Source organism: Thermobia domestica, chromosome 14 (genome assembly GCF_964235325.1).
Source record: "Thermobia domestica chromosome 14, izTheDome1.hap1.1, whole genome shotgun sequence".
Lineage (NCBI taxonomy): Eukaryota > Metazoa > Arthropoda > Insecta > Zygentoma > Lepismatidae > Thermobia > Thermobia domestica.
In genome coordinates this window covers 165,544,251-165,571,517 of record NC_137467.1, presented here as the reverse complement: position 1 = coordinate 165,571,517, position 27,267 = coordinate 165,544,251, and the positions used below count along the sequence as shown (strand labels likewise).

General features: G+C 36.6%; 2 protein-coding genes across 3 annotated transcripts in view; one reads left to right on the top strand and one right to left on the bottom strand.

Annotated features, from left to right (window-relative positions):
* Positions 1-8,580, bottom strand: part of LOC145670444 (uncharacterized) — a 36,187-nt gene extending 27,607 nt beyond the window's left edge. The window contains exon 1 of the mRNA XM_081739123.1: positions 8,120-8,580. Coding sequence (XP_081595249.1) covers positions 8,120-8,481 — 362 coding nt within the window. The 5' untranslated portion in view covers positions 8,482-8,580. The remainder of the gene's footprint in view (positions 1-8,119) is intronic.
* A 1,749-nt stretch (positions 8,581-10,329) lies between these two features.
* Positions 10,330-26,995, top strand: LOC145670443 (uncharacterized). Of its 2 annotated transcripts, none has more exons than XM_081739121.1 (3): positions 10,330-11,674; positions 24,244-24,368; positions 26,827-26,995. In XM_081739121.1, the coding sequence occupies exons 1-3, from the start codon at positions 11,657-11,659 to the stop codon at positions 26,987-26,989; spliced, it is 306 nt and encodes a 101-aa protein (XP_081595247.1). In that variant the 5' UTR covers positions 10,330-11,656; the 3' UTR covers positions 26,990-26,995. The 2 variants fall into 2 exon arrangements, with proteins under 2 accessions (XP_081595247.1, XP_081595248.1); XM_081739122.1 differs by lacking the exon at positions 10,330-11,674 and adding an exon at positions 15,680-15,773.
* Positions 26,996-27,267: the final 272 nt, after the last annotated feature.

The window sequence follows — 27,267 nt, the reverse complement described above, 5'->3', positions numbered from 1 at the left end:
AGAACGAAATAATAATAGAAAAATATTTAGATATTATACTCTATTATTCCTCTATTACTCTATAATTACTCTATTATAATTACCCTATTATGAAAATGAACATAAAAAGAGATGTGCATTACTTTTCTTGAATGCAGAATAACACTTTTACATGTGAACATAAAAAGTATGAAAATAATTATAGGATTGCTTAATTTTCACAATCTTTAACGTGTATATTCAAGTATGTAGTTAGACAGGTTGGAAAAGAAAAGTTAGTTGAAGTCTTGGTCACAACCACCACATGCACAAAGATGAGTGCAAGGTAAATCGACTTTCACACATTTGCACAACATCGAACACGAGATTTTACACTTGCACCTAATTAGCTCACGAGAGTCTACAGCAGCAGGAGGTTGTGTGATCCATTTTGGTTGCCATGTTGAAGATTCCGAGTCTCGAGTCCAGCCAAACATATGCAAATCAGGAAGATGAGGAGCTGTTTGAAGTGCCTGTCCCCATACATAACCAGCCTGGTATGCTACTCTAAGGACATGCTGTTTAAGGGCTTCAAGCGTTGGTGGAATATTGTCCAAATCCCTGTTTTTCTGTGCAAACAACACAAGTCTGGCTTTGTTTACATTAGTTTCTTCGCTACAACGATCATATAGTAATATAAAAAACCTTTCGATAAAAGGCATAACAGCATCAACTTCTTGTACCGAAGGTGTGCTAGCAAGAACACTGAGTGCATGGGTCACTTCTGGGTAGCTATTCCACGTTGCCCAGCAAGATACTTTACCCCTTCCTGAGAATTTCAAAGTAGTATCAAGCCCGTTAGGGCATGGAAAGCTGGTAGGGCTTTGCATTTTTCTCTTCCCAATGCTTCAGCAATTTCTGTTATGTTGAGAGTGCGAAAGGTTTTCGATGTGCCAAAAGCAACCCATAGATGACAATCCAGAACATTAGAATAATGTAGTGCTAAAACCACCACATCTGTATCCACACTTCTAATGAGGATTCTTTTTCTTCCTTGTGCAACGCCATGAGCTGCATGCAGAAACATTCGGGTATCAGCTTCTTCATGTGTGCAGGGGTGTAACTCATCCAACGAATATCTTGAAGGATCTCAGTAGGAGCAAAGAACATCTTCCTCCAAAGTAACTACAACATCTCCTTCATATGATCCGGATGCTATTTGGGTAGCCAACAAGTGGAAAAGCTCCCGCTTGTTTAATCTTCTTTTAGGAAATCAGACCAGTTAGTTGTATTTTAGGACCAGTTGGAGTTTAACAGCTCAACCCGACGACGAGTTCCTTTTCCTCTTTTAGCTCGAATGCAAAACTTCAGGCTGTCTGACTTGTAGACGTCAAATACGATGTCTATTCTGCTTAAACCAGGTTTCTGAAACTGTTTTGCAATGTACTTGATAATCTTTTGTGAATAATCATGGAAGAAATCATTTTTCTCTGGCGTAATCATGTGCACAACAGCTGGACCATCAAGGATCATCATATCAACATCTGGACCATCAGGATCATCACACGCACTAACGACACTATCATCTTCTGTTGCAAGCAAGGTCTCTAACCATTTCATCAAGTCAGACTTCCCCTTACAGTTTAACGATCCATCATCTGAAAGCGACGGAGGATATACGTGGTTTTCATGGCAGAAAAAATCATCAATATCGCCCTGCCGAATCTGACAAGCAATATACAATTTTAAGAATACACTTCGATCCCGTTTCAAAGTTTTCATTGTTGTGGAGGTATTGGATTTATTTGATTTCTTATGCTTGCAGTTGAAGAGTTGAAATTTGTTTCGAGTCATAGGGGCATCAACTGGCTTTTCACAGTCAATCAGTCTTTCCGTGAAAAACTTCTCACTCAATTTTTTTCCATTCTTTTTTATTGACTTTAAGGAATTAACAACTTCCTTCTACATAATCTCCCTTGTGTTGAGGATCAACAAATCGCCACTTTTATCTGTAAATGGGTTTCCCATTTCTTTGATTGCAATAATCAAGTTACAAACTCTATCTAAATACTTGGTTTGTTTCCGTGGAATGTTTTCATGATGAGACCATTCGTCACATTCACGGTGTTTTATTTGGGTTTTGAATTCCTCAATAATGCGTGCGACTTCCGGCCCACAAACCATCCATCGAAGCAGAGCATCGGTATTTTCAGTCAGGCCTATTGCTCCTCCAGTACCTTTAACTATCGCATTGTTCTGCTCGTCAGCTTCATCAAGAGGCATACTAGAAAACTGGCGACCAGTTTTATTGGCAGTAAATTTTCCTTTTTGAAATTCTTGATACACTTCAGGATGCTTTCTCTCCAATAGCATCATGTCTCGAAGATGAACAGCAACATATCTTGCGTAGTTGTGATGGTCTAGAGCATGGAAAAGCCACTGGAGTTTAAATAATGTTCCGACATACTTTTCAAAATTTCCTTCATGTATTGCTTTATCCCATGCAAAAATTTCCAGTTCTGTTTGGAGAATGAGGTTCCAAAAATTGAACTGAGGGTGTCTTTCCTGCTGAGATAAACACCATTCTTCTTCAGAGATAATTGCAGTCTGATCTTTTCCTTCACAAAATTCCTTGTATGCTTCCCTCCGAAGCTTGTACAATGCGCATGCTGTTACATGATGTGCCTGCAAGGTCTTCTTTATGTGGATAACATTCAAAAACGAGCTCGCTGTTCCTGAGGATGCAATTTTGGCTTCCTCCAGAGCGGAAGTCCACCCACTGCCGTCTAACAAATTTCCTATGCACTTTAGTAGTGCTAACTTGATGTGCAATCCACCAAGAACAATAACAAAATGATCCTCTCCGTAACTATTAGGCCAAGTCCATTGTATTTCCTTCATAATTTTGAACAATGGTTGATCACACGTAATTACTGGCGTTTGTCCAGGGTTAGTAATGTCAGTTGCTTTTCTAATTACATCCATGGAATGTCGTAACATAGCAACTGACTTAGAATCGTCTTGAAACAGGGGAAGGAGTGCAGTTCTAGTAGATCATATTGGATTTCCAGTTTCCTTCTGACTATGAAACGCAGACCAGCTTGCATTGGTGTTTGTTTCTTCATTTGTTCCCTTTTTGTCAACAAGCTCTGAAACATGCTTGCACCAGGAATATTCACTTTCAACATCTTCATCTGCTGGTTGTTTTGATGAACGATCAAAAGTTTTGATTTTCGGGGGAGAACTTATTAGTTTAGTGATCGAAATGGGAGGGACAGCTGAATAGCTTGTTGGCAGTTTCATGACTTTCTTGCTGGACTTGATCGTGAAGTTGATTATATGATTTAAACTAGTGTTAGTCTTTTCAGATTGCTGAAAAAGAGAAATTCCAGTACCATGAAATGAACCTTCTGAGCTTGTAGCACTGGGGTTATGGTCTATATTGTCAACTGCTGAAGTTGCAAAGATACCAATCTTCAAATTTGGAAGGACTACAGCTCCAATGTTGCAAAAATGGGTAATGGCGGATTTACCTAAATCTGCTGATAAACTTAGCACTCGATCATATGACACTGATATTCCCAAGTTAAACAAAACATCAATTAAATCCTTCGAACGCATTTTTGAGTGGATATAACTACCTAAAAATAATGGAACTGGTGTCTCTTGAGCTCGAGAATGTCTGCTTTCTATAGATGTACGACGCCGGTCTTTGCGAGTGTGGTAACTAATCAACTGTGCTAAAGTAAGACTTGACTGTGATGCGTTGGCTGCCTCTTCACTTTGAATTCTGGGTTCGTGCATGGCCATGGACAGGAAACTCACCAAGGTATGAGGAACTGACCTCTCTTGACATCCTTCTGAAAATGATCCATCAAATGGCGGCTGTTTATGATTGAGAATATCTCTGCGCAATATTCTCGCAGCACGAGCTAGGATAACTACTTCTGACTCATTGCCTAGAATACATGTTTGCCTCAGAGAACGTCCCACTTCTCTGTTGATAACTATAAGATTATCTCTACTTTCTGGGTACGCCTCAAGTTCAGGAAAGTTAGCTAATATTTGTTCTTTTAGTCTAGTTGAATGCACATTAGATGCTTCTCCCCCGAGCTGCTTAATTCTTGTGCAATACATTCTCTTTAATTCGCTCAGTTTAAAATCTGGCGCCTCTTCTTCATTTTCAAGGCAGAATTCAATAAAAGACATAAGCTCCGCAAAAGAACTTTTGAGTATTAATTTCTGTGAATCGTTTTTCTGTGTCGGACCATGTAGTTTTGCATTCCTATTGTATAAGCTCGTGAGACACTTCGCGTGATACACAACATCTCTAGCGATCATGTCACCCTCAGTCAATTTTGCTATGAGAGATTCATCTTGCAAATTCACAGCGCACTGCCGCACTCGGCTATCAACTTTAAAGGTCGTAACAAGTGACAGGGGTTTGTCTTGGAGCAGGGGATCTTTGTTGTCACAGAAAAAACACGTCTTTTCAGATTTGTCCTGTGAGGTTGCACCTCTTCCTCGTGTATAACGACTTGTAGAAGGTTCGTTCTGTTCAATTTCTGGTTGTTCCGAACTATTGCTTTCTGAAGAACACACCACTTTCCTTTTCTTCGCCCAACGTTGAGTAGCTCGATCAACTTCTTTTTTATTATAACGTAAGTTACACTTCCAGTGGAACTTTGCTTTGTTATTTAAAAGAGTTGTTCTAATACCACTTCCGTCGTTCAGTCGTTCAAGTGAACCTATCTCCTCAGGAAGACCCTGAACCGCTTGTAACGACAAGAGATTCTTCTCAATTGTCCCATATCCAGAAGCTGCATTCCGGGATTCCCAGTCCGCCGGACAAGTGAGCTTGTCAACTTTGGTTTTTTGACAAAAAATACATTTTTCCCAATCTGTACTAGTAGTTTTGGGGGGTGGAGGCCTACCACCTTCAACTAACTTGAACGTTCTTTTCATTTTCTTTTTCTTTTTTGGACTTTCGTTTGAACTACGAAATGTTTTGATCCTAAGCGAAGACCTTTAGAGTAGATTTCACCAGTTCAGAAGTGGATAATATTCACTTCTGTTGCTAATATCTCTACACCTGAAAGATATAAAAAGGAAAAAGAAAAGAGTTATGACCTTCAAGTTAAGTTTTGTACAAATATATCAAAATTAAACAAAAGAAAACTTGTTTACATGATTTCAAAAACAAAATGCTGTAGGATATATAGAAATTGACGCACTCAAAAAAGAACTTGAGTGCTGATTCTAACTACAGTTTGGAGGATTAAACAAAATTGTTCATTTTATATCTAAAAGAATGAAACTGGATAGTGGTAACTTTGAAATTGTAAGAGTTCGTTATAACTAAGCACCTTATATTTCCTTAACATGCTTATTTTGAGTAACGATTTATGTGGAAACGGTAGTTCAAATTATAGCTTAAAATATATCAAAGGGAAGATCTTGAAATTATCATTTTCTTTTATTCAGAGATAAGAAGTGATTTTCTGCACCATATAAAAGTTCTAGAATGAAGAAGTCAACTTTCATCGAAAAATCTATATATTTTTAAAAATTGTGCTGAAACCTTAAAGTTTAGGGAAATCTTTGTTATAACAAAAAAGTTTTGCCTTAAAAAGAGCCTTAAAATAAAAAAAGAAAAATGAAAATCGGACTATTCGTTCAAAAGTTATAGGCTAAAAACCAATTTTGGGCGCCATTTTCCAATATGGCGGCTCAACGGGCAATCCGCCGATGCCTACAACGCTCAAAATTATTAATTCTATATAAATAACACGTACAGCAAGTTTCATGCTTTTACATATAAAATGCACAATTTTGACTTAATCCTACGGACTACACAGGTTTTCTCTAACTCAATTAAACCACACAGTGCTGAAAAGCGATATGAGTTAATATCCGAGTCTAATACAAACTTATTTAAAAACGACAAGTTCAAATTCTTTGTATTGAATTCATGTTACGGTTTTTCAATCGCACTTGCTCACTGGATCGTCGCCATGAAACGAAAATTCAATTACCCGCTCACCGCATCCCACAAGCAACAGCACACACATACAAGCAGACAGAACATGTGACGCCACAGTAACAAACTGCCATATGACTATACAGAGACACTTAGTGGGAAAAATATGAACTACCACTAATCTCTGAACTAATACGCCACAACAAAGGCACGAACAGTTCCAACAAGTGACTCACGCAGAAACAGTTCCAGGAAGTGACTAAACCTGTAAAAACCGATTAAAGTCACTGTTTGAGTCTAATTGCAGACTTGCCGTTAAAAAAAAAATCATACAATTTTGGGTGGGTTTGAGCCTGAAAGTTACCAACCCCGTAAATCTTAAACTGATTAGTGCTCGGATCATATTCTTGGACAATGGGAATACCCAAATCAAATCAGTTTACAAAAATGATTTTTTCTGTTCGTCAGTTGGCATTTGTGTGGGACACATATTAAACTATTAGAATGTGGTTCCAGAGTCGATACCAGAAAATACATAATTTCCTTTACAAATATCGATAATTCAAACTAAGTACTGATACCGTTACTATCATTATAATCTCGATGTTAATAAAATGCATGCAGTTTTGTGTAGAGTGTGAAATGTTTAAATACTGAATGAAAACATTGCACAGAAACGCATGTTCAACATACTTTTTTGTATGTTGTTGAGAGTAACCTCACCTGTGAAACGTTTCACATTTCAATTTCAACAATTGCATCGAAGTCCAATTATATGCACTAGTATTCTACCAACAGACTTAACTTTGACGAAAATTCTTTTAAATTTATGCTGTTTTTAGAGTAACTGCTTGCCATACCACTAGAACAAAAACTCCCGGTAATTAGAACTGATGCTAACCCCCAACATTACAGCCAAAATACAGTTACATGTTCTATCTTACAGCGTAGTTGAAACTTCCTGTTTACAGTTCATGGTTTTACCGACAAAGGACTGTGAAACCCTTTTCATATTTCGTGCAAAGTAACGACCGATGTGCAAAGTAATCCCGTGTTACGGTATCCAGTAACCACTGTAAACGTAATGGAGTATCAAAATTCAATGAGTCATGACACGGAACTAGAAAAATGTTTGTGAATTAAAGAATCCATATAATTAAGAAATTACGTCCCTAATGCATTGTGGTACTTCGGTACACAAATATGCAAGCAGAGAAAGCATTTCAGAATGTTACCTATAAAATACTTAGGAACGTTCAAGTACACATTCAACACGCAAGACATGTAAGTTTATCCTAAATGAAGTATTTTGCGCTATCCTCGTTTACCAACATTCTGCGTAATGCCCTAATCTACATAGCAATCTTCCTTTTACTGGCGATCTAGCGCATGCTCGTTAGAGTTGTTTCGACAATAATTCATATATCATGTACGTTTACTAAACCCCTAAAGTGATCCTATATTGAGAAATGGAGGTCCATACCCTAGAAATGATTGCTGGGAATATAAAAACTTGACTTCCTTGAAAGAAATTAGTGCACCTATGAAATGGATTTGTGTACGGACCTCTATAATTAATGAACATCCATTGTTGGTAAAAAATATTCTTTATTTTGTATTTTGCTAATGTCTTTCTAAGCCCTCCGGAGAAATGAGGCTAGACTCATTTGAGCTAAATCCTGACTAAAATTACAAACGTGCATAGTTTTTGTTCCAATATAATACATTCCACGTTTAATTTGGAAAATTATAGGATGAATATCATTCTCGCAATTTGTTATTTTACAAAAGTCTCTATATAAATAAAACAATATCATCGAGCACCTATATTTTATATATGTGCAATAATTAGTGAGTAACGTGTAATTAATAATAAAAGAATCATTTTTTTTTATCAAGATATAAACTACAGAAGATTTGTATGAGTAGTAGTGTTTATCTTGAAAAAGAAAATACTCCTTCATAACTTGACAAAAAAATCGATTCCTTGTTATTATTTGGTATACAGCTAGTGTATGTGTGCCACGCCATTTTCAAATTGTAGATTACTAACTTATGTTCTAGATATCTCCCATATCTAAATACTTCTTGTGAAGCATTTCTTTTAACCAACAATTTTCCGAACCCATGTAACCGTATTGTCAATCTGAGCCATTTAGTATATGAAAAATTGAACATTACCTTTCTGGCCGAACTAAATTTAAATTTTTAGTGGTTAATTGTTGGGAGTCGTTAGAGTACGACGCGCAAGTCTCCTGAACCACTTTTTTTCGTAGCGTTTCTATATTACTTTCTAATGCAGGATCTGATTCTGCAAGTTCTGATTTCAGCATATTAACGGTCAGTTTCACATCCAAAGAATACATAGCTGTACCCTTGTCTATTGTTTGCTCTCCTTCCGTTGTAGATAATATTAACTCTTTGTGGTCAGTCATCAGTTCGTATGTCCACCCTTTCCCTTCGAGTGGATCTTCCTGAGGTAAGTCACAAACAATTTCTTCTTTGCACTTCAATTTCAACTTAACAGACGCCTCACCAGCCATTGTGAATTCAAATTATATAAGAATTTAACACTGTTCTTTTAGTTCCCTTATATTTTGTTTGCCAGTGTTAATGAAATGATTTACGACAGGGCTGCCAACTAAGTAGCTGGTAATTATTGTGCATGATGGTCAAAATTATGGTATTTTGTAGGGTATTATGGTACGCTCCAAAAATCAAGCGTGATATACAGCAATTATTATTGCGCCCAACTTTGTTTATTTGTCTATTGGAAAGCTACTTATTTCGAGCTCTATTATTATTATTATTATTATTATTATTATTATTATTATTATTATTATTATTAGTAGTAGTAGTAGTAGTAGTAGTAGTAGTAGTAGTAGTAATAATAATAATAATAATAATAATAATAATAATAATAATAATACAATAATAATAATAATACAAATAATAATAATATGTGACAATAGCATGAATGCCGTTTCTCTTACATATTGTTACAATAACATCTGAACGAAATAAATCGTCTCAAGCTTATGATATACTAGACTACATTGTGCATTAAAATTAGAATAACTAAAATACTCACTGACAGAACTCGAGATATAGTTCAAATCATTTTATTCAACGTTCAAATGCAAGGAAGAAAATTAGTAGCTAATGTTTCATATATAGTGTTACACCATCGTGTACGAAAAAAAAACACTAGATTCATTACAAAGAAGACTATCAGTTTTATCATGCTACATTATGAGAAACGTAAAAGGAAAACGCTAAAACGCTCACAGAATTTTTGTGGCTTCACAGAAACGTTAACTCCTCATAAAATTTAAAAGTTGTACATCTTTATTTGTAATGCATTTCAGCACGTCAAATTCTTTTTTCTTGCAAAGAATAACATACTAGCTTTGAGCAAACTAACCTCTCTCATTTAGGATTGATTGTTCTTCCATTTAATATTTATTTATTACCAAGATTTCAGAGGCAGCAACTGAAGGGATATTTTACACACAAATACTATTAATAACTAGGGAAGGAAAATTTGGAAGCAAGTCAGCCAGGCCCTATATAGCCCTATTTAAAGGTATCATTCCAGCATTCACATGGTGAGAGTGAGGAAACCATGGGAAACCTCAGTCAGAATGGTCGGCTTCTTGATTTGAATCCAGGATCTCCCAATTGCAAAGCCCACGCTTATCACTTACCTACGCTCGTTCGGTGATAGGCTATATATGCAGAGGATCTCTGTTACTACGTTAGATGCTTGAAACCACAGTCTGATATCCGATGGTATTTCGTGTGGTTCGGGCCCGATTAAATTTATGCACCTAGTATTGCTTACGAGACAAGGGAAGACAGAATTTTCGTGATGAATTACGAGATGAACAGAACTCTTCCAGTAAAAACAGCGTTCTTTTTTTCTAGACGAGACAGCTCTTTCACTACACCTTTTAGAGACAGGGTAGCCCCAAACCTTGCTCAGATTCAACATTACATCTCTATGTGCTGTAAGGAATAAAACTTCAATAAAACAAGCACGCACTATACTTTAAAAAAAAATGATAAAGAAGATTGGGTAATATTAACACGCACAAAATGAAAGGGCTCTATGCACTACGTCGTCCCGAGTACCGTAGTTGCTAAAATCTTCGCCTTTGGTGCGAGCAGTCCGCGTTCGATTTCTGGTTGGGACACTCGGTCGAAAAGATGCGTAACAATTGTTCTGAGTGAGGCTTGTCCTGGTTTCTCCTAATTCAAACTCACGAATGACGGGATGGCACCTAACATATAAGTCTCAAGTCGCTTCCTTCCTTCCCCATACCCGAATAGTGTGATCACCGAGATTCGTTATCTCTAATACACGATGGGCTTAAGCCCTTAGATGCCAGTAATACTCAGAACTCAAATGTATAAATAAATCTATATTTACATCAATAAATCTCCACTACAAAAATTACATTCTAAAGAAGTTTTCTAAAAAGTCCTCCGTATCACTATTGAGGTCTGTAATACATGAGAAAAGTTATTTTTTTTAAAATTCAGTACAATACAGTGGTCCCCTTGGAATTGCATTTTTTCTTCCCTTCTCAGTTTCTGATGCGGCGCAGAAGCAAGTATTAAAGAACAGACAGAATGCTCATCTACCAATAACTATTTTCCGAAAAGAAAACCACCCCAGTCACTTCGTTCTAAAGTAGAAAAAAGTTGTCCTTTTGGTAAACAGGCCAATCAAGCCATTCAGGAATAGTATATTTTTATGGTACCGTACTTCAGAAGGTGGAGACAGAGAATACAAAGGAAGTGAAACCTGTGTCATATTTATAATTTTATATTCTATGTGAAAAAAAAATACAAAAATTCCATTTTTTTCGATTTTCCAATATTTAAGTGAAGCAAAAAGACAGTCGCGTCTCCTGGATTATGATACTTTTGCGTACCATAATGAAAGTACTATGGTACATAGTAGAGGACTTGAAATTATGGTATGTGTACCATAATTATGGTGCGGTTGACAGCCCTGATTTACGAGAACTTTGTCTTGTCTTGTCGTAGACCATTATCAGTCAAATAGGTCGGTGCACCGGCTCGATGTTCATATGTGCTACTATTGCAAAAATGGTCAAATGTGTACCTCAAACAGAGGATTTATGATTCAAAAGCAAAATAAAATAAGGATATAGTATACGACAGTGCCTCGTTACTTCCCGAGGACGTACGAAGTGCAGTCTTTTACAGATTATTCACTGAACATGTAGGAACTTAAAAATGGGGTAAAAAAGCGAGTGTCGTTCACTTTCGTGGTGGTACGAATGGAAAAAACAAGTTGCGTATTTCACCTTTGTGACCGTACTCCATGTTTGTAATGATCGACGGCTAACTCTCTTCAACTGTTTGAGAGTTGTATGCAGTAGTAGCAGGTCTACCGTGATTGATTACCGGTTTTGAAGGATTGTTTCGTAAAGGTTTGCAGTCATTTCGTAGAGGTTTTTGTGAGCTGAACGCAACGCGAAGTTTCTTTTTTTCTTGTTTACTTTCACTTAGTGCTAATTTGCATTTTCGGGAATTTTCTTGTGGGCCGTATAACGTCCTGCAGTTCTAGCTAGAGGTTCCGCCTACGTGGAGTTGCCATTTTTTGTTATGGTTCTGCGAGCATTGACGTCGCTTGTGCTTTGTTTTCTGAATGTAGGTGGAGCACGCTGAGAGGAAAGATATAACATGGCAGTAGGAACACATGTAAGTAAGACGTACAATTTTTATCTGTATTTATATTCCTGCTTTCAAATGTTGCTAATATTATGTTTTATTCTACTTAATAAGTCATTCTTTTCTGAGGATATATATTTCATTAAAATTTAATCACGAGGGGGTAATCACTTGTATGTTGCTGACTAGGTCATTGTAGGCATTAACTTTTACAGTGATTTATATCTCGTGATTAACAATAGTATGCCCCTTGTACTTATTCTTTGCGCGTTTTCGCTTGGTACTCCCTCCCTTATTTTTATTGCATTCTTAAAATGGCCCTTGTACTTAGATGTTTTTCTAGAATTTTTTTTTAAATATGGTATACGAAGAATAATAATGTGCCCTTGTACGTTGTGTATGAGTATATGTGGGGCATTTGAAACACATATCGCATGTCACGTGCACGTGGATGCTTCTTACTGTTGCACTACGTATAAAAATGATTTTATTTGATGTAAAAGTGGTAATTGAACACATAAGAAACGCAGATCACGGTGTATTCACACTTCATGTTGGAGTGTGAATACAGCATGATCTGGGTTTCTTGCGTGTTCTATTACCACTTGTAAATATAATAAAATCATTTTTATAGGTAGTGCAACAGTAGGAAGTATCCACGCGCACAGAAGATGATGAGGTCCCGTTGTATACTATTACCTAAAATAAAATACAGGACACAATCGGGAAAAGGACACAAGTCGGAAAAAAATCAAAATCAGGAAAAAGTAAAAGTCAAAGTCGGGAAAGGAGTTCAGACAGGGAAAGAGGGCGAAAAGCCAAGGTCAACAGGGCACAAAAGTAGAGGAAAGTGGGAAGTATAAAATGAAAAGACAAAGGAGAAATAGAAAGGGTAGATAAAAGAAGAAAGAAGAAGGGAATGTATGTACGTGTAAATGGAACAGAAAGTGTAAGAGTAGTGTAGGTGTATCACTGGGTCCACTTAATCTCCTTCCTCACGGAGCATCACCAGCCACGAGTCACTCACTAGCACAGCCACTGTCAAACGCTAGAACTTTCAGAAAAGTACTTTATTTTTCCAATCTTTTTCTTCTTCGCTTGCGTATTTCTTTCGTAGAGTGATTCAAGGTTACTAGAATGCAGTGATGCCAGTTTTGTAACAGAGAATTTCCCGTCCGAAGCCATGAAATTTCCCGATTGGAAGCAAAATTTCCTCCAACTAAAATAGATACAATTTATAACACCTAGTGATAAATAATTTTGAAAAATATCACTTTAGAGGACATATAAGGTGCAGTTGAACTCATTCTCGTAACGTAGAAGCAACTATTTACAGTTATGCATAATAATATCACAAAGATGCTGCCACAATATTAAAAAAAAATCAAGAACACTGTGAACATTTTTTTTTTAACGAACACCATGTTTTTCTTTATGCTTTGGAAGGGAATGTTGTGTTCGGCAAAGAAACAAAATACAATTTTTTGGTCTTAACAAGATTTTTGTTTTGCTGCACACTACTTGTTCCTTGCTAAGAAAGAAAAAAAGCTGTAACAATAGACAAGGTATTTTGCTATTGCGTTGCATTAACTAGATGCTTAAAGTTTTTTGTGTGATACTGAAGCTCATTTTTACTACAGAAGAGCTCGCTGTTTTGGTATCGATTCCCAATTCCTCCTTTTTCCTATCATATGTATCGGATGGGTTTGATAATTCCTTTCATTATCGAAACATAGCAGTGACACCTGTGTGCGTGCGAAAACATCGAAAAACACACAAGACAACTGTAACCCATTTGTTTTGGAAACAATAAAACAATCTCACGTGTGCGAGGGGAGGGGTAGCACTGCGGAAAGAACAGGTATTTACTCACGGTCAGTTCACAGCAGGAGTCCATAGTACCAGACCCTTTTGGTTTCATTTTGTCTTTACTACTCGCTTGTGCTGGCTATAAGCCTGCTTAGTTGGTCAACATTGAGATAAGTCAGTGAAGGAATTGTTCATGTGAGAAGGAGAAGAGCAAAAGAAGAAAAATGAATGAATGATAAAACATACCAAAAAAGTTGAGAATGTCATAATTTCCCGTTCTCAGCCTATTTTAAAGAAAAATTTCAAGTTGAAAAACTTGAGAAACGGGAAGCATTCAAAGAACGGTTGAACAAAAAATGGAAACGGCATTACCAGAAAATTACGCATATAAAATTAGCGCCAAAATGAAGATAGGATAACTGTTCGTTTAACCCTAGAAAGGCAAACTTCACTATCAACCCATTAAAGGTAAACATACGTAATATTTACGTACACACTAAATAATGATCTATAAATATACGATTCATATAGAAACTATTATTGTTGTTTTGCTCAAGGTTCCAAAATTGTTTAGATAGTATTGTTTAGATAGTATTACAGCACAACTATTATCCAGGGCCGTAATTTGTGGGGGTAGGGGTGGGAACTGCAACCTAGGTAAGCTCCCCGCCGTTTGAGAGGCTCCATTTTGAGACAAAATTGTCTAACCTCATATACGGTACGAACATGAAATTATAAATGAAGCATCAAACAGGTTCGCTACATTACATAAACAAAAAAGCACACAAAAGGTAAATAAAACAAAAATGAGTCGTGAGCCCATTTCAGTAAACAAATATTTACTATTAGGGGCCCTAGAAATAATATTCATTCGTATGGCTTTGAGATTTGTCAATATTGTCCCCTTAATTAATTTGTCATGTATGGAACGGACCCAGGGTCGTAAGTAACGGCCCCGCAGATCTTGCCGTGTGGGAGGGCCTACAGGCTGCGGGGCTCATAAAGAGTAAGAGGGAACGGAAAGAGAGGGGGCACAAGAATTATAAAAACAACTTTTTCTAGGGGGCTCAAATACACATATTAATGCTTGCCCCCCTCAGAAAAAATCTAAGTTACGGCGCTGTTATTATCATAAATCTTTTAGAAGTACATAGAAAAAAAGCAAAATAAACATTATTAACATTTAAAAACAAACCTCTGAGAAAGTCTAGATATATCACTGATTATTTTTGTTACTAGGAAATATTGAATTCATATTGAATAGTTCTTTCACATTATATGTCAGATTGGTTCGCAAATCACACACAGTTATAACACATTTTGATCTGATGTTCACCACATACTGGCTTATTGCAGTTATAGCAGTGTTCCTTCTTGGAATTTTTCCACTTGAATCTGTCATTGGATTTCCAGGGACCATTAGTGTCATTGGATTTCCAGCAGTGTTCCAGGGACCATTCTTTCCTACCAATTCAGTAACACCACTAACTTTCACTTGCCTTTTGTCAACTGGAAGTTAATTTGCCTTCTCATCTCTAAAATATGCTGTCCTCTGTCTAATTTTATCCAGATTCTTCTCTTGAATGAGTGGCGAAACTGCTATTTTAGTTTATACTACATGTGGAAACTTTCCGCTTCTTTGGTTGAATTTGAGGTTTCACATTCAACAGTTCAAATTGCTGACACAAAATGTTGTTCAATATCATTTTCACTGGAGCAGTAATCTGGATCTTTGTCAGAGTCATCTTCTTCTTCTGAGCTCACATCAAATTCAACGTTATCTTCCTCCATTTCTGAATCTGAGGTTTTCCCCTAATATCCCTAAAATAGCTTTCGCGCGATTTATTGCACCACACTCGTCCATTTTTGTAGTAATAATTGATTCTTTACGAATGACAATGGTCCATTGATGGTAAACATGCGTACAAAATGCGTGCAAGAAAAATAACGCTAATGGTAAACACACGCTAAACTTACGTGCAAGATTTTACGTTAAAAGGTAAACATACGCCAAATTTACGTATAAGGTTCTACACTCAATCGTTTGGTACAGAGAATATAATACCTACAGAAGTAATTAACGTCGGAACATCAAGCCAACTAACCCGCGATAGCATATCTTGATGTTTGTATTTCTACACACATTTCCTGCTACGTCACATCAGTGTTTCCAACTCGTACACGTAAAATTTACGTAGTTTACCTTTCTAGGGTTAAGAACAAAGACAAAAGAAGGTTTAAATCCTACCAAAAGGAGTCCTACGTAATTTTTAGAGTACTTCGATCTTTCAAGATAAATGGCAAATACATGCTGTTCAAGGTGAGTATTTTCATTTTAATATAGTTCAAAGGAGGTGCTATTTTTGGGTACATTTTACAAGACATGCTCCAGCTGCGCATCGATAAGTACTACCCTTTTTAAAAAGTAGAGTAGAGTAGAGTAAGATGTAAATAAGTAGGGTAGGAGTTAGGAACGGGTTAGTTTAAAGTTGAGTAAGTTTTGATCCATTTTCATAAAATTATTAGTGTGTAATTTCACGTTTCTCAGTGAGTATACCTGCTGGAGCGGGCGTTGTAACGTTAGCCTTTTTTCCTTTCTTTTTAAGGTAGCGCATTTCCTAAAATTACATCCTAAGGAGTGTTGTAATTCTTGAAACAGTGTGAAAAAGGGGCCTATGTTTAACAGAGGGATCCATTTCTGTTTTTCTAAAAAATATTAAAATTTTGGTCATTTCTGTTCACATTACGTTAGTTGAGGTAAGTTTAGGTTAGGTTAGTGTAGGGGTCCAGCATAATTTTCCAAAAACAAAAAAAATAGAGTTTTTCTGATTTCTACTAATTGTAGGTCAGTTCAGGTTAGCTTAGGTTAGTTTAGGTTATGTTATGTTACGTCTAACTACCTGCATCATCAATTTCTCCTGTTTTTTTTAAAAAAAATTTACATGCTCCTGAACCCCTTCTGCTAAGCATACTCCTGAAAAGTTGTGCAGCACGAAAAAAGGTATCCAAATGGTAGGTTATTGTAACGAAGTAAATAAAAAATGAATTGTGCCTTGAAATTTAAAATCGCTCTGCTACTTCTATTTGTCTTTACGTATTGAACTGTATACATTAAAACTGATTGCAGAATTTCTGATCGCAGTTGAGGACCAGGTAATTCGGCGATAGGAATATTGCCTTTTACATTGTGAATGGACAGTCGAGCGCAAGTCTGACTTCTGAGATCAGATCTTAAATTTCGTGCCGATATAGTCGAAATGGCAAATATTTACTTAAGCCAATTCATTTCAAAAGTAATATATGGCGAATAAGTTGTTTACGTGTAAGAGTTAACGAGGGAAAGTTAGGTTTAGTTTGCTAAAACTTAATTGCTTCTTAAAAAAAATAACATTGCTTCCTGAAAGACGTTTATAATGGGATACTTCATACATCATACTTCGCATATAGTATTATGATTACCTTCGAAGCTGTTAGTTTCCGTATTGCCATTTTTAACTAACTTCCAATTTTGAAGACAGATGAAGTGAAATTTCAGTTTAATGTTAGAGGATAGTGAAGTAAATTTAAATTGTTTTGTGGTTTCACACCATGAATCGAACCCTGGATCACCAAAGGTGCACGCGCTAATCACTATACCAGCGGAGGTTAACTTCCGTTTTTATACGTAGGTACAAGATGCGGAGGAATTATAGTTTATGACACACACAATTCAGTATTCCAATTTATATCTTCGATTGCAACAGATTTGATTAAATGAAGGGATGGTCCGATATTGTAACATAGAAAGTGCCGTTGTAAAAACTTCGTTTATGCATATACCCACCATCGTTGACGCGCCTTCTCCTTACGGACGCACCCCGGTCGCTGCCGTTCGTGCCTCCTTGCTGCGCTCCTGATCCGATTCGGGTAGATAGCATTCGTTCTTTTTAGTGGGCACCTAGCACAAATTGGTTCGTGTTTTATTCTCTGTACTTTTTATGCCATACATCCACACTGTATTTATACTGAGCCGTCTAAAACTGAATCTGCAAGTAATGATGGAACTTTTTATTTAGTGTATGCTCCGCCAAAAAAATACAAGCTGTGACCCAATCTGAAAATGTAAGAAATGTTTCAAAATTTTATAGAATCTCTTGCTCGAGTGATGCCACAAGACTAATGTCAGACATCTTTAAGGTAACACGTTTAGTTAACATTATTTATTTCACCTGTTGCCATAGGAAAACTAGTAAAAGCAGGATTATTACTGGGAAAACCAGGAATATTACTAAAGAACCAATCATTTTGAACCACCTGCATAAATTAGAAGGAAATGAACCAATTACAGAACCTGAACGGTTTGAATGCGAAAAGAACTAGAAATAATTATAAATTGAACAAATAGAACCATAGGTACCGGTAGCATTAATTATAATGTAACCGAAAATAATGTGGTTTTCGGTTTTAATAGTAAATTTAGCGGGAGAAAGCTACTATATAGTCTTAAGAACAGGTGAAACCCTTTAGGATTTTTGTATTAATCAAGATATGTGAGTATGAAAATCAAGTAAAATCGAATTGATTTTCGTCTTTTACCCGAATATCCTGAAGTAAAAGGGCATGACATTGCAATGTAGTCACCTAAATGTATTTCTAGAGGTAGCAAAAAACTGTCCAATATTTCCGATACGTGCTTGAGTATCTTGTACCAAGATCAAAAGGGCAACATTCACACCAGAAAGGTTTTCGTATGCTTGTACTATCAGTATCAGTGGAATACTTTAAAATAGCATATTATTCAAAGTGTCGTCTTTTTGATAGACTTTTTTTTATGTGGGGGCTAAATCAGATTATATTCTTTCCTCGTTAAATTCTATTATCTGTAAGTTCATTTACACACGAATACTGGTACTCAAGCAATAATTAATTCCCCTGTGTGCAAATAATATTCCTGGCAGCAATATTAAAATGCATTGTGTATCTGGTCCATATGCTCTAATAGTCAAAATGGTGTGACTACCCTTATAGTGCCAATGCATTCATTCCAACGACTTCATTGCAAGAACCGGGCATTGTTTAGTATCTTCCACAAATCACTTGTTAGTGATGTGGCTCATTTAGTAGTGGGATATAGTATCCATGAAGCTGTATCAGTTCCCGAAGGAGCAGGACGCTCATACTTTTAGGGATTAATCATTGAGTATGTACGAACTTACAAAGGGGGTAACAAAGCGACTTTTATTTACTTATCGACTGATACGAAAATAAAAAGAACGTACCTGTACCTTACATCTGCATGTATGGTGCCGTTGTACTTTATCTATGACTGTGGGTGTGGGGGAGGGGGGAATTAAAGCATATCGCATGACTTGTGCACATGGATACTTCTTACTATTGCACTACGTAGAAAATTTATGGTATTTCATGTAGAAGTGGTAACAGAACACAGAAGAAACGCAGATCAGGGGGTTCTCATGTATACTATTACCACGAATGTTGCCTAACTGAGCCAGGGCAGGAGCGCAGCAGTGAGGCCCAAGTGGTAGAAATGGGGTGCGTTCGTACGAGCAGGCGCGTCAGCGATAGTCTTTATACACATAAATGAGATCGATAACAACGGCTTACTATGAATCGTAATATCAGTTTCGAAACCGTCGATGGACTTTGGGGGAGATACTAAATGCCATCCGCAAAAATTCCTGCTGCACTCATCCTTGATAGCTCCGAGTTCGAAAATCAATTAATTCACTGAATTTACATATTTATTTATTTAAAACTAACTACCGTCAGGTGGGGTGAAGATGAACAAAACTTGGGAAATTGTTAAAAGTGCATGTAGTAACGTAACTCCGGAAAAGATAACGAACCGTCCACCTGACGGTAATTGAAACACAAAACATTATTTTTTGGCAGGGTTTGCACCTACAAGATTGAGATTTTGCACACACATTCCGTGGACCCTTAGTATTTTTCAGATCTCTGAGTTAAAACAGGGGGAGTCTAGAGGGGCTAAAGGTACAAAAAAGGGATTTTTCTTACAAAATATCCCTTTTTCGCGATTTTCTCGCCTCAAGCAAGCAAAATCTGCTTGGGACAGTCGCTGAACCTACCTCCCCCCATTGGTAAGCAATTGTTAAAATGTCCACACAGCTCTGAAGGACATCACAAGCATGCGTTCAACGAAAACGAAAACACCATACACCTAAATGCTACGAGATATTGTCAAATAGTGACACTATGGAGTTATGGAGTTTGTACATTAGGTGGTAAAATTTCCAAAACTGTTTATTGGAAAGTAATAACGACTTTAGGAGAAACTAAACGCAAATATAATTAGGTATTCCAGTAGGAATTAGGGATGCCATTGGGTTTCCATAGATAAAATTTTAAAATATTCTAAAAATAACTGCGGGGGGCGCGGTGGCTCAGTGGTAGAGCTTTCACCTCTGGTGCTTGGGGTCCCTTGTTCGATCCCAGCCCCCGCCAAGTGAACTTTGTGGTGGACAAACACCGTCCTCGTGGGTTTTCTCGGGGTTCTCCCGTTTCCTCCCACTTTCTTCATTCCACCATTTCACTCATCTCTCATTATCACCGTCTCCTTTAGCCTAATCGGCATAACCGTGGGACGTAAAACTCAAAGATTTCATTTCAAAAATAACTGCTTACACAATTTTAAAGACGTTACAGATAAGTATTCCAAGTTAGAACACCCAGCGGTTATAGGGGTACCGTGCAATTACACCATAGAACTGAGGGGGCCCTAAAACTCACTAGGATACCTATTGCACTAAATTTCCTCTAACGTCGTTATTAGTTTCCCACGAAAAAGTTTTCAGAATTTTATTATCTAATGCGAAAATCCCGTAACTATATTGTAAGTAACTTGTGGAGCTGATTTTTTTTTCTTTAATGATTCCATAGTTGCAAGGCAAAATTCAGAACTAAACGTAACCTTGCTATAAGGTCAAAATCAAAAACTTGAAAATATGTGAAGAAATGAATAATATATTTTGCAAAAAGAATTAACTATGTAATTAGAATAATCACTTCAACCTTTCAGTAACCGATGCTATGTTTTTTTTTTTTTTTTTTTTTTTTTTTTTTTACCAATCTTGGTTGAGATGTATGTTTATAAGAGTTTTCCGCTACTAAAAAGGGTTCTTCCTAGCTCCCTTCCCAGTGGTTCTTCCTTTAAAAGAATGTCCGGCCAACTTCCAGGTTTCGTTACTCAGTGCTATGAAACGAACAACTCCAATTCATCCTGGCAACTCAAATTTGTTTAGTGTTGTTATACTGTGTTAGACAAATAATAATAATAATATTTCAAATAAAATTAGATTGATTTGTCAATCAAATTAACTAGATCGTGTTGAAAAAGAGTGGTGCTAAAAAGACGTTCTCCCAGGTGATAATTTTCTATAATAATTATTGTACCTGTATATTGTAGGACCGAAGTAACTGTTACACTAACATGAACATATCAAATGACAACATTATAATTGATAGATCGTACTTTGAATTGAATTGAATTATCGCTTGCAATAACACTAATTAACAAAGGTTTTGTTAGATAAAAGGAAATACCTGTTCTTAAAGGAACTTTTCGCGCTGAATTCGAATATGCACTCGGTTTTTCTCCATCATGTACGATTTTCCCATAACAGATGGATTTTCGGGAAAACCCCTCAAAAATTTCCCTTTTCGTTTATTTTACACCCCAAGATCTTGTCCCCTTGTATATACTAACAAAGAAATTATACCTAAGTATACTTTGATTCATATTTAACAAACCCTCCAAGTTTCGTAATAATCGCTTTATTCTTTCTAGAGAAATAAATATGTTTGTATGTATACTGTATGTACTGTTTATTGCACCTTATAGTAATGCTTTCAGATCTCTTAAGTTGAGGTAAAACGTTTTGCTTTATTACCACAAACACATATATAAAATATAATACAATATAATTTACAAGTGTGACAATTTACAATAAACAATAATACAAATGTACCAAAAGGTCATGAAAAGACAATCAAAACTATCACAATATATGAAACTTCCATTGGGTTACAAAAACGTACACTACTTCCTTCTTTTGTAAGAAATGCTGCATCCTCTAACAAGACCCCAACAATAGTCCCCCATCATTGAAGGATCCCATCGTCCCTGGTACCTTTTCTCCATTGCCATTATATCTTTGTGGAATCTTTCCCCCTGTTCGTCGCTGAGAGCACCTAGGTTAGCAGGAAAGATGCTGAGGTGGGAGTGCAAAAAGTGGATTTTTAAAGACATCCTACAACCCAACTCTTTGTATTTCTGTATCATGTCCTGTACGATTTCTGTGTAACTCTCAGCTTTGTTATTGCCCAGAAAGTTGCGCACAACACACTTAAATGCTGTCCAGGCAGCTAGCTCAGCACTGTTTAACTTGCTGTCAAAGCTATCATCAAGCATTAATTAACTAATTTGGGGACCAATAAACACTCCCGCTGAAATCTTAGCATCACTCAGGTTAGGGAACTTATCTCGCAAATACTTGAAACCTTCACCAGATATGTCCATGGCTTTGACAAAGTTTTTTATAAGTCCTAACTTGATATGAAGTGGCGGTAGTAATATCTTATTAGGATCTACCAAAGGAGCGTATTTGACGTTGCATTCTCCAGGTACGTAATTCACTCTAGGTTCCCATTCCTTCACTTCATAATGTTTGTCATCAGCTCGGCTATCCCATAAACATAAAAAACATTGGTACTTCGTGTAACCGCACTGCAGTCCTAATAAAATACCAACTACCTTGAGATCACAACATATTTGCCAACAATGGTCCTTGTAATTTATAAGATTTAGCAAAGTTGACATGGTGTCATAGAATTCCTTAATCTTCACTGAGTGCGCAAGTGGTATAGAAGGTTTTTTATTTCCATTATGTAAAAGGACAGCTTTAAGGCTGACCTTTGACGCGTCGATAAATAACCTCCATTCTTCTGGAACGTAAGGAATTCCTAGCTCCGCCATCAACCCATTTATATCCGTACATACGCACACATTATCTTGCATTGAGAAAGAGCTTGAAAATTGAACATGCCTTTTCCTGTACACTGATATGTTCGTTTCTGCATCCAATAAGTTCCACTGCTGGAGCCTTGATCCCAGAAGTTCCGCCTCTTGTTTTGTCAGGTGCAAATCACGGACTAGATCATTAAGTTCACATTGCCGGATGAAATGTGGCTCGCGAACAGTCAGGGATGAACGTTGGATCCTTGGATGTACATGTTGATGTCGATGGTTCATCAAGGTCATGATCATCATCAGAATCTTTTGGCCATCATCAGAATCAGTTGGTAGGGGGCTCGGGAAGTGGAAGTTCATCCCCGTGCGGAATAGGTCTAATTGCGGATTTAACGTTGGGATAACTTATTGTGTATTTGCTTTTTTTAGAATGTCCCTTAACTACTGTGAGACAAAAATAACAATCATCCAGATGGTTGGTGGGTTCTCTCCACACCATTGGTACAGCAAATTTCATGAACCTCCGTTTCTCTTTGGCCCGTGCAAGTAAAGTGACGTAGCACGGTGCCCAAGTTTTGTCCTGATCTCCCACACGACATCTGAAATATATATTATATGCTAGTTTCACCGATGGCGTAATGGATCTACACTGTCCTTTAACTACAAACTGGCCACATCCATAACAAAAACTATTTGGTGAGTTAACACACGAACGCCGTCCTCTTGACGCCATTGTACTGATCACAAACTAAACTTCTGGTCTTAGTTGGGTATAATGCCGTTAAGATCAAACATGAAAGCACTCTTAGCAGCAAAGACAACTTTGAAAGTGAAGTAGTGTTAAACCACACGTCAATATAAAAATGTACAAAACTCCCTCACCAGGTGTCAAGAACACAAGAAAGAAAGAAATGCGCGGGGGGAGGGGGGAAACGATACCGTAGTGGAAAATTCAGACTGCATTAGTTCATTGTTGTAAACAATGAGTCTGTATTCCATTCTTTCTTTCTTTTGCGTTCTGTTACATTTGATAACAAATATTGATAACCATTTCATGAACAAAACGAAAAAACTTGGAGAATTGTATATATATGTATTAAGATATACATATACTGTACGTTTAAAAAAAATTTACGTTGGAAGTATTTACAGAGAGCAATACAAGTGTGTTATTGACTATTTTAAATATTCATTTTTATGCCTGTGTTTGTAGTAATAAAGGAAATCGTTTTTACCCCAACTCAGGAGATCTGAAAGCATTACTATCAGGTGCAATAAACAGTGCACACAGTATACATACAAATATATTTATTTCTCTAGAAAGAACAAAGCGATTTTTACGAAACTTTTAGGGTTTATTAGATATAAATCAAGGTATACTTAGGTATAATTTCTATGTTACTATATGTAAGGGGACAGGAGCTAGGGGAATAAAATATCTGAAAAAGGGAAATTTTTGAGGGAATTTCCCGAAAATCCCTCTGTTACGGGAAAACTGTACGTGGTGGAGAGAAACCGAGTGCATATTCGAATTCAGCGCAAAAAATTCCTTTAAGATCAGGTGATTTTTCTCATGTAACAAACAAAAACTTCAAATTTGTTAACTAGTGTAATCAAATGACATCGGGTATATTCGCAGCTTTTGCTGTCGTAGGACTAGTTTTTCGTTTATTCTCTTTGTAAACTGTCATATTATTCACACGTATCTTCGTCTTCACATTATACTGAACATTGTGTTTTTTAACGTGTTACATTATGAGGATAGAAAGTGTAATGTTGTGAAACTTCCTTGTTTTTCTAGTGTGAATACAGATGTCAGCATAATACCTATCCGGAATATCGTGGAAAGAAGCAACCTTCGAAGAAACATACAGGATGTCCGGCAGAGATACATGTGACAATTAAAGCAGTGAATGCCAGAAATAGGTATGAATTTACTTTGTTTTGTTTGGTGGGTGATGGACGGAGTAGTTGTGAAAAATGGGTACTTCCTGTCCTCAGTTCGAACCCAATAGTGTGTATGTGCTACACGAACACTGTTGCTTGTGCTTTTTCGGGGCACTTACGTTTTTCGCCAACTTTCATTCCAGTAATTCGTTAATCAGAATTCCAAAATATGTCTCAATTACGGTGCACTCATACAGTGTGTAACGTGGAAAGTTAAAAGAAAGATTTCGTTATTTTTTCCTCTTGAATGGTATTGAACAAAATGTTGCTTAATGCCAGTCACCAAATTAAATTTCATAACTTTTTTTTTTATCAACCACGAAGTACTCAAAATAAAATTAATATTACTAGGCGACAAAATTTCCACCAATGTTCAGACACTTGTAATAGCGGTTGATCAACTTTTTCAAACCTTTCTCACAGAGACGTCCTACCAGTGAAGGCAACTATAACTTCACTGCGTTTTTTTTCTTCATCGTAGTCACTATCAAAGTGCGTAACAGTAAACTGAGAACCGGATGTGGTTAAATTTCACTATAACTTCCGGTTTCAAGATTGACCCATAGATCAGAAACGGTAAAAGATAAACAAAAAGCGGCTTTTTTCTACAATAGATTAAGCGTGTAAAAAATAAGTACCATTTCATTCGATAATCTGTTCAAAACGAAAGAGGTATGAATTAACAACTTACGGTTTTAATACTGATTTTCATAGAGCAAAAATGGTACCAGATATCGAGAAACGGTTTCTTGGAATTGATTCGGCATCTTAAGGAAAAATACCATCCTGATCTGTATATTCCTGCTATAAGCAGAAGTTGTAGAAATCTACTGCTTCCGGTTTCCATATTAATCTAGATAGAGCAGAAATGATGAAAGATAGAAAGAAGCTGTTTTCTGCAATCGATTTTGCATTTAAAGAATAGTTTCCACCTCCTTCACCTATGCTCTATTTAAATCGAAAGTTACAGAAATTAGCCACTTCCGGTTTTAACAGTGTTTGCCATAGAATGAGAACGGTAATAGATAACAGGAAGGGTTTACATGGAAACACAATGACAGGCGTTTACATTTGAATTTGCGTGAGGCACCTGATATATAGATCTATTAGTTATTTAAGTAGATCGTTACTAGTTGTTGTATGTAAATTAAATTGCGGATTCCTTACTTTTATATAATACCAATAGTTGTTTGTTGTACTCCAGTTTACTCTTTTAACTCCGAGTACTACTTTCCTAAGGTGTTTCGAGAGCCCTTAGAGTGGATTATCTAGTTTGATATACCTAATATGATTCTTTGATTGTCGCTTTAATATCTATTTTGGTCATTTCTATATAACTTTTAATAACACCATCCCACCTTATTTATACCGCTATTTTGTAGTTTACCTTACATTAATCAGTCTTTATCGTATCATATGGCAATGCAGGTTTAATTTAGTGTATATTACATCCATTTATGCATAAGAGTAATTTTTCCATCTATACTTGCGATTCGTCATGTATCCTATTTTATACATACAAAATTTCACAATCTCTTTTGTTTCGTTGACACTTCAATAATTTTTGGTATTTGTGACTGCTACATGTTCTTGCAGTTACATGACTATGCAGTGCTGCCAACTTTAAAATTAATTTTGGCCGCGGTGGGTCAGCGGTAGAGCGTTTACCTCTGATGAGTGGGTTCCCTGGTTCAATTTCAGCTCGCGCCAAGTGGGCTTTGCTGTGAACAAACATCGTGTGCGTAGTTGTTTCGAGGTTCTCCCGCTTCCCATTTTCATCATTTCATTCATTTCTCATCATCACCGTTCCATTAGCTTCAGTGCATAATCGTTGGACGTTAAACTAGATATTTCATTTCATTTAACCATAATTATCATATCTCTTTAGATATAAGATATGATACCTATGTGAACACTTTTTCGAAATAAAGTCAAAGTTTGAATTCCTTGTAACTTTGTTTCTGCTTTTTAGAAATGTTATATCCTGATTATAGTATTCTTCGATGTGCAATGTTTCGTCCGTCTCATTTGCGTTGTTACTGTTATAGAGACCTCCAAGATTGAATCGTTTTATGGTTTTTGTGATAGTGGCATCCTAAGTTTGCAGCACTGAACAATAAGTATTGTACTATGTGTTTTCGTTTCGGATGTAAATTTGAAGTTTGTAATAGCCTGACGCGAGGTATTTGAAAAAAGAAGTTTGTGATGAGTTGACAACACTGTAATTTTAGTGATATTAGCTAGTATGTCAATATCGCCCTACCGATATTTGAATAGTTCATAATGTCAACTTTTTGGTCTATTAGTTTAAAAGTTATTAGGGTGTTAAAAATAAATGGTTCAACCTCTATAAAAACGCAAGTAGATTAGCTTTTAAAATTTAAAATTATACCTTGAGAATTGCTTTATATTAAAATCTACTTTCTTTGATTTGTAGGTCGAAGGACCCATTTCTACTGGATTATCCAACGGTTGTTACAATTTACGATAAACACAATCACAGGATTTGGGCAGCAGAAGCCTTGCGGTATCAGGAGCCAAATGAAGATACTCAAATCTATCACCATCTCAAGCTTTGGAAGTGCATAAGAAAGATTTAATGGAGGAACACGATGACTATTACATCGCGGCAGCAAATAGAGAACTGTGTCCCGATCTTCACTGGATATATAGACTATACTATAAAGTTGTGCAAAAGGAAGACGGCTGTTCTTCTAAAGGTCTTGTAGTTAGTATAGATGAAAAAGTTAAACAGCTGCAAGAACAAGGCATATCTGCAAAAATTGTTTCTATCGGCAATCATTTCGCAGTTTCAATCTGTACACCATTAATGAATAGGGTGCACCGTCTGAAAAGCAGCAGTGATATTTGTTTTGTT